Raw genomic sequence first — 13,539 nt, 5'->3', positions numbered from 1 at the left:
TCATAAAAAAAGTGGCACATTCGAGAATGACTTATATTTGATTAAGCATCTAATTTTCTAAAAATGTTATACGAAATATCTTTTATGGCTTTAATAAAGGAAAGATCTTATCTAGTCGTATCTAAAAACTTAAGGATATTTTTAGAAAAAAAAATTACCTCAATTTCTAACCCGTAGGAAATTGACTTTCTCATGTTTTTCATGATTTTTTTTTTCTATGAAATGCAGCAATCTTAATCCTTCTCCTCTTCTTGCGAACAAACAAATCTGAAGTACGAAAAATTCTTCTTTGCGAGTCAGAAAGTGTGAAAATTATTCTAAATATATTATTTTTCTTTAGGAAAGAGAAGGTGCAAGATGATAACCTACCTGTAACCTACTCCGTTTCGCATTTATACCTCTCGAGGTCCTTTTTACCTCACATTTACTTACCTTGTAGTCTTGGGTGGACTATGAGTTGTCCATAAATTTCTTGGGCAAGCAAATTGCAAATTATGAATCAGGAACTGAAGTCAAAATCTTAGAGCTAAGCGATACACAAATTGGCCTAGAAATCACCATGGCGTGTCTACTTGATTCATACCAATTTGCAATGCACTTATAGATGCTTAGAAGAAGTATCTAAACAAGTCGAAGATCACATTTAGCCACCAAAGGTGGTTCAATCCTAAGATTTGGTTTCATTCGAATTGCTTGAAGAAAAAGCTCCTCATTGATCAAGCCAATGGACAAGCCAAACAAACAATCGCAGATCTTGAAGACTCATTTGATTTGCGGAAAGAAATTTTTTTTATCGGAATATTTTTTCTAAAAAGCTGATTTCTGAAAATATGATGTCTGAAAAAATGATTTTGGCATGTTTGGTTGACCATGAAAAAGTGGCCATTTCAAAGTGGCTCATGTTTGGTTGAGCATCTAATTTCTTAAAAAAGTTGTGTAAAATATCTATCTATTATACCTTTAATAAAAGAAAAGATCTTAACCATAGATTTTGATGGCTTAAATGCAGGTTTGGAAAAAAAGTTTCCAATTTCCAACCGGTGAAAAAAGTATCTTTTTCCATATTTCTCATGGATTTTTTCTTTTCATGAAATATGAAAAATTTATTCTTATAGGAATGCTACTTTTCTATCTCTCTCGTTTAAAAGCTCTAATCAAATGAGAGACATTTCTTTATCTTCCCATTGATCACATTTTTTTTCTCCTACTTTTCCCACCCAAAGCTGGGGACTTCTTATCGAATGAATGCTTATATAAATATATCCTTTCAAAATTCATGATAAATGGGGCACTTAGTCTTCTCCAATTAATAGTCCTTCCCACCATCAATCCTTCCCTCCCTCTAATTAAGCTCCTCAGATCCATCCATGGGCTTGCCGAGATATCAAAGGTGTGCACTTGAGCTTACCTCCAATACCAACTAACTACAACTATATAAAATAATTCCATTACTTAACAATATGTGCTTGAGTAATGAAGACAGCCCAGAGTCAAAAATACATGCATGTATACATGGTTCATAACCCATGAGACTGCTTTTATCCTTGCCTCAAATGTTATAAATGGAATCGTGATGGATGATGGGAAAATTTAAACAAAACAAATCAACTAAGTCCCAAGTAGGATAACATCGACTCCACATTGAGTTGCCAACTGCTACTGCTATAGCTAGATATCAACAAGGGCATTAATGGCTGTACATTATTGCAAACAAAGAGAAGCTGTTTTTAGCTTGATTATGATACACTTACATCTACAAGGTCATTAGTCTTCTTTATGAACTATTTACATGACAAATTCTATTTTTACCAATTATTCACCACACGTTATGTAAGCATAAATTGGCAGACCTATTGGAAAAGCATTTGATTACACTCTCTTTAACTGTATATACTAAGTAACAAGGCCAGCCTTTTGACTGAATTGCCTTGGCAAGCATCATAATGATATTGATGAGTCTCACAGCATCGGTCATTATGGGAAAACAAATGAGTTATAAAGCTACACGCTTGGTATCTCTCGTTAAATTGGAAATAAAGACCCATTTGCTTAAAGTTGTATATCTTCAAGACCCATTTATTAAGATAACCAGAGATACATTCAATTCTATTTACTTTGTTAGCTTCGATGCCTTGGAGCCATTGCAACAATAAATCACAATTGCAGGACGTCGAATTAAAAAATTATTGGAAGGCATTGAAATGACCAACTATATATAAAAGGACATTCATATAAAGAGAAAATGACCGATACCAGTAATCCAACCAATCTTTTTCTCATTATACTCGAAATTATTTTTACGTAGCATGGAAGAAACAGAATTTACTCGCAATTTAATGCAGGAATACAGTTATAAGATTTACCCAAAAATAGCCGAGTGGTTAGCATCATTTATCTTATAATTCAAAAATTACAAGAAGTCAGCGACCAAGATTCGGGTCTAAATGAATTTTTTGTTATTCAGAATTATTCACCGAATAAACTAATTGCAATAAATGAAGGTGTAAGTAGTCGCAATATTTACTGTTTTTTTTTTTTTAAGCAATCCTCTCCCTCTTCCCACACCTACACAGCAGACGTCCTTGTTTTCTTTTCCACCATTAATTCATTTCCAGGGCTCGATATTGCTCTCCTCTTGCAAACAAATCCTTCAACTCTATTCAATCCCACCATCAGAGAGGAATTAAAGTATTTATGCTGTTGTATTGAAGGAAACCGTTGACCATTCTTTCAATCCTCCTATATAATGGAATTGCAGGCTCGTCGCAACCAAAACCAAAACCAACACCATGGTTGCAGTGGTGGAAGCTCTTCTTTTGGCCACAACCACTGCGTAGAAGGTAGCTTCCTCCGGCACTGAGCTTCTCCGGTAACCTCCGAGCTTATCAACCCGGCCACCTCGAGGAGCCACTTCCTGGACCGAGAGGTTGGGAGCTCTAGGTTCTTCCTCCCCCTCCCCCTCCCTCTCCCTCTCCCTCTCCTCGATCTCGAAGCAAGTATTGATTCTAACTAGTATGTCTGTTGTTTTGGGATTGAGACAGGAAAGATCTTCTACAGGAGGGCAGCGATGAAACGCAACAACGGCAAAAGCCCGAAGCTGGAGCTGAAGCTGAATTTGTTCGTGCCGATGACTTCGAGAAGGGTGGGAGCAGAGGAGTCCTCCTCCTCCTCCCCGAATGGGTCCTCGTCGTCGTCTCCACCAAGCTCGTGCGTGTCGTCGGGCTCCAACAGCCCGGAGGCGACGTCCATGGTGCTCGCCGGCTGCCCTCGGTGCCTCATGTATGTCATGCTCTCCCAGGGGGACCCCAAGTGTCCCAAGTGCAAGAATGCCGTCCTCCTCGACTTCCTCCGTGGCACCACCACCACCACCACCACCACCACAACCACCACCACCACCACCACCACCGACGACAATAGCAAGAAGACCAGAAAGAGCTAAAGACAGTTGCCATTAGTATTAGCACATCCCCTCTCTCTATCATACGTTTTCTTTCTTCCTTGTTTCCTTTGCTTCCTCTAGTCTAGTTTTCTGTATGGCTCTATAGACGTAAGTTGTCCTTCTTTTGGCTGTTCGCGCTCCTCTTTTGCTGAAGGCAATGTAAAACGGGCGAATCATGCGGAGCCCAAGTTAATTCTACAATCATCAACTCAATAGTAAGTCCTTCCTCTCTAACGTTTTCTCGAATCAATTGATGCGTATAATACAAGTGAAATTAGCTCTTCCATTCGCCTGATAGTTGGAATAGATATGTAAACATTTAACAGTAGAGGAATGGACTTGGAATATAGATAATATAAACGTTTACCCACAGGCTGTATTTAGGATAAACTCCACAAAAGCGAAGCCTGATAATCTCAAGGACGAGGAAATCTTTAATCACGGTGAAAGGCATTTTCGTCGATTTGTAAAGAGTCTTCTCCAAGTGCAAAATTTCCATGGTGCATGCATGTATCCATGCAATATATTTAGCCTTGAGTCCGAAGAAGGTGGAGGAAGAGAGAGCTTGGAAGGGATGGGTACGAGCAGTTAAGAGCCATTGAAATGGAAGACAACTTTGGATTGAAATACCATAAAAATCTATTTAATGCAGAGTAATTGAGACGGTTCATATTGATGGTGGCATTACGTCAGGTGATCAAATACCAATTTATTTCCACCCTCTCACCCCCCTCTCATCCTCTTCACCCTTTCTATACTCCCCTTCGGATACAGAGCGCACCTCCATTGCACCACCACTAAATGCAAGGCTCATCACTGTTGCCGCTCCCTTTGGGCTTTCAATGCATCCGTTTCTTTTTACTTCACCCCTGCGCAAATTTTGAAGATGTGGGGTAGGTTCCCACCTGTGTTACTAAAAGAGAAGAAGGGGGAAAGGACAGCAAACCTGAAAGTTGTGTACATGATCCATTTCTAGGTTAAGGTTTTGGTGTCCCTTGGATTCATTGTCCTCAATTAGGGATGTCAGATGGTGTTAATGCTGGTGCTGCCATTGGATGCTTCAACACCTGAGTAGGTGGAATCATGCCCGATGCAAACATCTAAGAAAGAAGATAATAAAAAGGGTTATCTCGGATTATAATCCCTCTGCTCTGCTAAGATAGATATTCACCAGAAAGTACAGACATCATTATCATGCTCCTTTTATCCTCAAAACGCCCTCTCTGTAGCCTCTGGGAGCAACACCCTTGACACCATCGCCAACACTCTGATCTCTTCTCCCTCTCCTTTCCCCAGCCAGCCACCATTTGTTAGAGCACCACTTTGTTTACCAACAGCATCATAGTCCATAGATAGGAACAGCAGAAGCAAAGCAGATCGATATATTGCATATAAAAGAGAGAATAAACTTATCGAGCAACAAAGATTGAAGTGCGCGAGTTGTTCCACCGAGTGAAGTAGATTCTAAAGGGCTCTCCTTGGCAAACAAGAGTCCAGACAACTGAAGCACCAACTGCTTCCCATAAATTCTTCCAAAACGACTGAGCCGGAACATTCATTTCATCTAGAATTGTGGCACCGCAAAATCAGCTTGAGTTTGCATCAAATACCAGCATCAATTGATGTACAGGCAGACAAAGGTGTATGGGCGACCGGTGCGGCCCTTAAGAAGCTCCTTTCATATGAACTGTTTGTGTATCTGTCTGACAAAATGATCAGAGCTAGAAGCAGAGAACAATTGATTTCCTTTTTCATTTCGCCACTCAAACATCTTATGGATGGAGAGGGAAAAAAATGAAAAAGAAGAAGAAGAAGAAGAAAGAGAAACAAATTAAATGGCAAACATTTCAGATAGTTCATAAAAGAAGACAAATGTAACCGCAGAAGATGACTTCAATGTTTGAACAAAATTCTGGCGTCTAATAAGCATTAAAATAAACAGCAGTACTGGAAAGATAGGTGCCATGTACCTTCAGTTCCGGGACGTCCCCAGAGAATTTCAGTACATCTTATATACAATTACATCTACGGGATAGGCGCTTGAGAAAAATATAATCTGATATACAACTAGTTGACAGGCAAGACCAAATCATAATCCTGTTTATACACCGTGATAGCATTCACAAAAAACACACCACCACATGCGTTGTCCGTTTTCCAGTCATCTTTGATGATCACTTTACAACAGCTGCCCACATACATGGCTTTTGTGCAAATGCTTGCACTTGCAGGTCACCTATCTAACAGCTGATTTACCACACAATTCTGAGGGCCCAAGGTGGTAAATGCATCGTCTGGTTAATTTCAATTGTGGTAGCTGAGCAATTGGTATGGTGGCCTACCCAGTTCTTTTACACACTTTGCCTGGGAATGCATGGATAATGACAAACAACACAGGCATGTGAGATAAGTGGTTTAGATTACAACCCGTTGCTATTACAATGGAATTGGATAAGTCTGCCGCCCCATGTATTGCACAGCTTCCATGAATCACACACGGAAATTAGGGTGATACAGTGGGAGGCTGAATCTTGTCCAATGCCTCATTCACAATCGGCTTCTCATTGCAATTGCAATAGGTTGTAGTCTAAACCTGGACACATGCTGAGAGGTAAATTGAAAGCATATGAATAGCCGGAGCGAAGTCATGAATGAAGCCGAGCAGGGTATAACAAATTCTGTTAAATTTAAGAGCTTAACCATGGCATGATCTGTCTTCATTAAAAGCACAAGTTCTTAATAAGGCACAAGTTCACAAAAAAAAAAGGTGTCTATGCTTAGTGACAGATATCTGATGCACTGAAAAACTGAAAGTTTCAAACAATTCTGACATTTATATGAGCACTAAAATGTTACATATTAGCCTTCATAATCACGTGCAAAACGAATATCAGAAGCTTGTGAACCATTCGACAATATTTACATTAATTTGGTGGTTGTGTAATGATATACTCCAACTTCTGAATGCACAGATAATTACAAAATCACATATCATAAAACCAAAACAGAGCAACCTGGTAGAACAAGAGAGAGAATAAATAGTGTCAAAAAAATATTCATTGTTCTTGCGAAACATGTGCCTTAGAGAGCGTGTGAAACACACCCTGATTACCATACAAGAAAAACCAATTACCAGCATAAACCCCAAAATTTTGTTTTTCCATATTTCACATATTAGACTTCTGTCCTTTGAGGATCTCTCATGTTGATTTTACGCCTTTTCCGAAATTAATTCCTTGGAACACTGTTGTCAACTTGTTAATAACTTGAAATAAGCAAAGAACCATGAAAATTGATTGGATTTAGGAACCATAAAGTAGCTACTTCAATGACCAACATGTCAGTTGCCACCTATCTAACCAGACTTTTTACTTCAATCATAAGAGGATGGCATGCACCTTGAAGATAAAAGCAAAGAAAACAAAGATGGCACTGCAGGCTAGGACCTTTCAGCACAGAAAGTAGAATCCATGGGCAAGAAACACAGATATTGAATCTCTGGATGATGCTCAAGAACCTACCACAGCAAAGGATAGACACAATATTATACCAGAATATTGATTTTCCAAAAGAGAAAGTTCCCAACTTGTAGAGAAGTTTCTCAGAACACTAATTATGATCATCTCCACGATGCATGGTTTTAACAAATATTCTTGAGTGTTACATGAAATTTCTTATATCATAAGTATCAAAATAAAGCATTCTGATTCCTTTTACCTGATCATGGGAGAGCACGGCAAATTCTAGAAGAAAATTAGCATGAAAAAAGTTCCACCATCAAAAATGCCAATCAATGTGCATCTTGAAAATAAAGACAGCATCAGAGAGTTTTGTCATAAATCATCCCGACTGCATTCTCCCCAACCACTGCTGCTTCTGATGTACTTATCCACAATGCCAAATTCCTTGTTTTGCTCAAGTCGCCTCGCATAGTTCTCAGTAGAAATGGGACCCTTTTTCAATCTCCGGTAGTAGATCATTTCCCATGGCCACAAGCGAGCAGCACCAAAGTATTCCTCGACAGATATATCTGGAAGACCCTCTTCTGGTGCTGCCAATCCATAGTGTTGCAGGACTAAGAACATTTCCTGTGTTGTTATTCTTGTAGACTTGCTTGTCTCGGATTTAGAGGGAATATGCCTATTCAGCTTTCCTGACGGAGCTTCCTGCAAGTCATTGTTCTGTCCATGATTCTCATAAGTAACAACAATATCTTTATGCAGATCTGCACATGCATTGCTTTCACTGTAATCAGCACGAAATGTAGAATATCGTACATCACCATCATTTCCAATATGTTTTCCATCAATTTCAGTATCCGCCATAAATGGAGTTACTGCATTTTCATCAACTGTTGAGCATGTAACTTTTGGTTTGGTATTCTCCAAATGCTTGGACTCAGGACTCGTCACAGTCTCCACATTACCCTTCAAAGAGGAATTCATGCAAACATCCATTTGCTTCTCCTTTGGGGAAGGTGCAGTCTTCCGTTCCAACGAGACAGATAAAGACAGGGATCTAGGGAAGCTTGACCTTGACCTTGACCTTGACCTTGATCTAGCAGATTTAGCATAGGATGACAAAGAAGCAGACCTTGAACTAGACGATGCTGATCGAGACCGAGAAGATGGAGTCCTTGAGCATGAACGGGAGCCCGAATTAGATATTGATCTTGGGGACTCCGAATGTGATTGCGAGCTTGTTGTAGAAGAATCAGAAGAAAGTGATGATGTATGATATCTACTTCGTCTTCTTCTACTTCTTACAGCCTTTCTTGGGGCTTCACGTTCCATCGTGCTTATTTCCTTTTCCCGAGAATCACCTTTGAGCTTGGAACGTCGTTTTTCCTGAAATTCTGGACAAGTCTCACTTGTCCTGGACACTTTTCTAGCATTTTCAGAATGGGTTTCCTTTCTTACCCGCATATGGTGCCTTGATATCAAAGGATCTCTACTAGCATATGGCCTTCCCCATGAACTGGGTCTGAACCGCTTCAGCCTTCCCTCTCCTTTATCTCGGAAATTTATTTCATCTCTCCTGCGGTTAAACTTGCCAAACTGCTCTCGTCGAGCGTCTCCTTGCGGACAGTTACGCATTATGTGACCAACTAGTCCACAGTTATAACAGGTCTGCTGGGGTTTTGATTTAGCAAGGTTTCTCTCAGAATCATCATCAACAGAGTGCTCTCTGCGCCTTTTTTCCTGAGAACTTCCTCGGTCTGGAGAGCCATAAGAACTAGCCATCTGATTGTTTTCATTCTCATTGCTTCTATTATAACCGTGGTAAGGTTCATAGCGGTCAAACTCATCACCATTCTCGATTCCATTACCAGTCAATGTGTCATTGCCAGATTCACCCCATCGATCATTCTCAATGGGATTGAGATCAGTTGTTGCACCTTCATCCATTACTCTCTCCTTCGAATTTACACCTTTATCAAGTTCTATATCATTAGCATCCTCGCGCATATGACCAGCCTCTTTATCGGGTGCATTATCCAATCGTTGCCCTCCATGATTATACATTGTGACACGAGCTGCACCAGTAGGAAAATCCCTCCGGTCTTGAAAACCCCTGATCCCAACTCTACCATTGCCTTCCCTGAAGTTCCTTTCATGATAGGGTTCATAAAATCTGGTGCTCCTTGCAGGTCTTTGAAGAGGCCTAGGCTGTTTGTTAGACCAATTAAGAGATATCTGCTCCCCACAAATTTTCTTGCCTCGCAATGTCCGCAAAGCTCTCTCTGCATTGGCAGTAACTTCATAGACTGCAAATCCATATCCATCTTTCAGTTGTACACTACACCGTCCAAACCTTCGAAAAATCTGTTCAAGTTCTTCCCGTCGAACATGAGGGGAGAGATGGCCCACATACAAAGACATCTGTAACTAGTTAAAGAAAAAGTCCCATTTAATATAAGTACCCAAAATAAAAAACAAATGCTATGCAGATTCAATAATTAACAGGGAAGGGGAGGGGGTAGAAAATCATTTCTTTGATAGATATACTGAACCGCAAAATGTTCCTCGATAGCAGAGAACTCAAACAAGATGGTATAGCCACATAATAATAGAGCTGTCATTATTCAACCTACTTGCGGCCACATAATAATAGAGCTGTCATTATTTCAATCTACTTGATCTACTTAATTTGAGTGAGAAACGTGATAATATGCATATTCACCATAAATACACCAGAAGCCTTACCATCCAATTTAGTTTTAGTTTTCAGTCAAATGTGCAATTTTATAGTCATTCAAGAAGACAAAATTACAAAAACTAGAATGTTGAATGCTATAATGCTAATAAAGAAAGGGTGTCTTGATTCATGAGGCTCCTACCACTAATAAGGTCTAAAGAGGGTCGGATATATGCAGACTTATTCTCACATGCGGAGAGACTATTTCCGTGATGCCTATGTCAAAATGGAGCAACCTTACCCATTGCACCAAAGCCCACCTCTAGGTTACAATGCTAATAGTAAAAGTTAAACGTGCAATATGTGCAAGAAAATTGTGTACGGCAACAAAATAATAGGATACATCTACCAATAGTTTAAGCATGAATGTGGCTCTAAGAAGCCACAGCTTCTCTGAGCTGCTCTTTGAATTGTGTGGCATGGAAGTTATGTTCATACCATACAATCACATCAGCATTTTGCAGTGTAAATATCACTTCATGTATTGATGTTATCACTGTTCATATTGAGTCTCCCATCCTTGCTTCTACCTGAACATTCTTTATGGTATGAGATCTTCTTATCTGGCCCTTAATGGGCTAGGCTTAACATGGAAAATTGCATTCATGCGCTTCCTTGTAAATTTACCATTTCCACCATCACTATGCATTCGAGTCTTCATGTAACCATATAGGAGTTTATTGACTAACAGCACAAATTCTTTGACAGCCAACACTTCACTCACAAACAGGTTCTTTATTATTACATTCCTACTTAATCTTTGGCTCATGATACAAAGGTGGCATGCTGTTCTGCCCTTTCAAGCTAAGAATATGAATATTATGCTTCTTCAAAGCATGAATTGTTCTATCGTGCTCCTAAATTAAACAACATATAAACTAACAAAATCACAATATTACCAAAAGAACAATTTATGAACGCATCAATCTTCAAAAACAGGATTCTGTGCACACAGTTACAAAGTAAAGTGATGCATATAGATATGTAATCCCTTCAGAAACATGAGTTAGTATTGCATCATATTGGTACTTCATAATCAGCCTTCCTCTGACTGCCTATTAAGCTGTCACAGAAGTTCAATTTCAAACTCTTAACCACTTAAAATTCAAAAGCGAGCTTAACTATAGCCCTATTTGTTTTTTTTTCCTTTTAAAAAAATAGAAACATAGAATCTAATGCAAAAAAAAAAGTTTGATTACTCTGTTTTTGTTTTTTTTAGCAACTTTCTGAAAAAAAGTGGAAATGAAAATTTGTCACTTCCACATTTTTAAAGAGTGGGTTTTCACCCCCTCTCATCTCCTCTGTCCGACCTCCCCATGATCTCTGCCCAAGGCAGCGCTGCCACCACTCATGGCGGCATGGAGCAGGACCTCGCCGGCATTGAGCACGTTGGCCTCTCCCACCGAGCTGATGGCTGGATCAAGTTCACTGCCACCTTCCACATCCACTCCCTCACCTTCCTCCCCAGCGCTGCCCTTGCCCCCAGCAGCTCATCCTTTGCCTTGGTTCCATCGACCGGGCCATCAACTCCACCTTCGGCGCCAACCTCGGCCTCTACCTCGTCCATGTCATCATCGGCCACGTCAAGGAGGTCATCGACACCGTCATGGCCCTCTTCCTTAGCCTCCTCCACTGGACCCACCTCCTCACCACTCCTCGTCCTCCACGGCCTCCAGCTAGCTTAGCAACCGATTGTTATAAAAAAAATAGTGATAGCAAACATTGTTTCTATTTTCAGAAATCTGAAAAAAAATAGAAACAGAATTTATATTTCTATTTTTTTTAAAAAAAAGAAAAGTGTGAGTGATACTAAATGCAGCCTATGTCTTCCTCAATTTTTTTAGCTTGCAAGGTTCATTTACCATAAATCCTAAACTATTAGATCCAAATAATCTAGCTGATTTATTGTCTACAACATGCATTACCACCACATTACTCTTGATACTCATTGACTGGCTTAATAAATGTTACCCCCAAATGAAACCACTTGTTTCCTTGAATTCATTATGATCTTCAAATAGCACATCGTCACCTGCTACCCACCACACGAACTAACACTTCATTAGAACAAATTAATCCTAACCAGAGTCACTGAACATGCATATCCAAGCAATGGCACCTAGATGTCGCTACACTAGAGTGCTAGTGACCAGTGGATATATGCAATACTAGCCTACAAGCTTAATGGATTCCTAATCCATTTGACTTTTATATGTATAGAAACCACTATTTAACAAATCAAGTTCCCTCCATGCTTGAAGCAGTACACTCCACCTTGGGCCTTTGTTTAACTCATGTATATGGCACAGCTTAAGAAGATTTAATTTCTACTTGTTCAAATGCAACATTTAGATTAGTATATTCCTTATGCAGCCCACCTAACATCAATTCACCAACATTTTCACCCAAATTTGGGATTCTCACTTAATCTTCTCTGTGATAAGCTTTATACTTTAAGCAACCCCTTGGAAACTTAAGATCTTGCTCTACTTAAATCCATCATGTGTTATGATACAGGTAAACATCGACAAAAAAAATTTCTTCTAATACATAAAAAAACTCCAAAGCAAAATAAAATTTAAATTTATGAAACATAAATTTCATGCATAAACTTAGCACGTATATTGATATTCCAATATCTTATACCAAAAACAGAAACGCAAAGAACTAGATCTTACGCCTTAAAATAGCTAGCTTTAGAAGCTAAATTACCACAAATAGGAGATCAGGAACAGCAATTCCATCTCTATTCAAATATCATTGGCATAGCAGTACAACAAAATGTAATAACTGATACTCATATTTTAGGATGAATGATGGACTTCTTTTAAATATCCTCATATAATCGCATCCCCCTTCTAAACTCTAAATCAACCAATGTTCTGCTGTAATTTATATTCTCTGATATAGGTGCACACATGCAGCCCAATATAGTATCAGAATGAAATTTCTATGGTGATGAGGGAAAAATTCAAGATGGCTCAATCGTTCTCCAATAGCACTGGAAATATATAATGTCAATCACATTTTCTGTTGATATATTTTTCAATATCAGCATCCAATCAAGTTGCCAACAAATAAGGATAAGAAGAGTGAATCTTAAAAAAAATAAAGAAAAAAAGACGGTAAACAGTTGAATGAACCGAGAATGCCTCTCAAGTTACTAAAAACCCTAACATGCATTACCTTTTACTTCTCGGACTTCAGGCAACAGTACAAAAAAACTGAGCCAGCCAATCTGCTATGGCACCAAAACCAAATCAACAGCAGCCCATCAACTATTAACAAGCAAAAAACCTAATCAAAGCTTGCTTCTTCTTCTATCTGCATCAACATTTCTCCACCAAAAAATCTATCAAAAACAGCACCTGAAGCAAGAATCAAAGAAGAAAACCATTCGAAGCTCACCAGGAACTACTCTTATCCGCTGCTTGGGAGACGTCAACGCCGGCCAAAGCCCTTCAATGTTCCTTCTTTCACTTCCCACGATCTCCCCAACACTTCTCGTCCACTGAAACTGTACTCGACGGAATCAAAGCCAATTCTCTCTCTCACAACCAAAAAATGCCCTAATATAACCTAAAACAATGAAAAAGAAGGCCAAGAAACAAGCGGAGGAGATGGAGAAGAAAGAACAGTACTGCAAAACCTGAGAGAACGAAGAATGGTAAGAAAAACCTTCCAAAACCCTAGACCTCAGATGGGATCATCGCGACGCCATCCTATGGCAATCGAAGATCTCTCTCGGCGCTTTGACGGCATCGCCATCTTGGGAGAGGAGAAAACTTTATGGGCTATTTTACGGAAGAGTATGATTCTTATACACTACATTTTTTTTGTATGCCCGTGAACCGCTGATGGATTGGCTGATCGTGGCCGTTGGATCCGAATATCTAAGGAAG

The 13,539-nt window shown here is 39.4% G+C and overlaps 1 protein-coding gene across 15 annotated transcripts; it reads right to left on the bottom strand.

Annotated features, from left to right (window-relative positions):
* Positions 1-4,037: 4,037 nt before the first annotated feature.
* On the bottom strand, positions 4,038-13,442 carry LOC103703124 (serine/arginine-rich splicing factor 4-like). Of its 15 annotated transcripts, none has more exons than XR_001879205.3 (6): positions 13,287-13,442; positions 12,824-13,154; positions 7,157-9,321; positions 4,611-5,138; positions 4,386-4,539; positions 4,038-4,308 (listed from the first exon to the last, which is right to left on the bottom strand). XR_001879205.3 is itself a non-coding variant. In XM_026802999.2 (4 exons), exon 4 carries the CDS (start codon positions 9,319-9,321, stop codon positions 7,273-7,275), a length of 2,049 nt encoding a protein of 682 aa, XP_026658800.2. In that variant the 5' UTR covers positions 9,322-9,327; positions 12,824-12,961; positions 13,046-13,154; positions 13,287-13,442; the 3' UTR covers positions 6,973-7,272. The 15 variants fall into 15 exon arrangements, 9 of the variants coding, with proteins under 9 accessions (XP_026658800.2, XP_026658798.2, XP_026658804.2 ...); XR_003384885.2 differs by having other exon boundaries at positions 4,625-5,138; XR_003384884.2 differs by having other exon boundaries at positions 4,386-5,142.
* Positions 13,443-13,539: the final 97 nt, after the last annotated feature.

Source organism: Phoenix dactylifera, chromosome 10 (assembly GCF_009389715.1).
Source record: "Phoenix dactylifera cultivar Barhee BC4 chromosome 10, palm_55x_up_171113_PBpolish2nd_filt_p, whole genome shotgun sequence".
Lineage (NCBI taxonomy): Eukaryota > Viridiplantae > Streptophyta > Magnoliopsida > Arecales > Arecaceae > Phoenix > Phoenix dactylifera.
This window is presented reverse-complemented; position numbering and strand designations above follow the sequence as displayed.

What these genes read in the sequence shown, in the direction of transcription:
- LOC103703124 (XM_026802999.2), bottom strand. Translation starts at nt 9,321, where the DNA reads ATGTCTTTGTATGTGGGCCATCTCTCCCCTCATGTTCGACGGGAAGAA.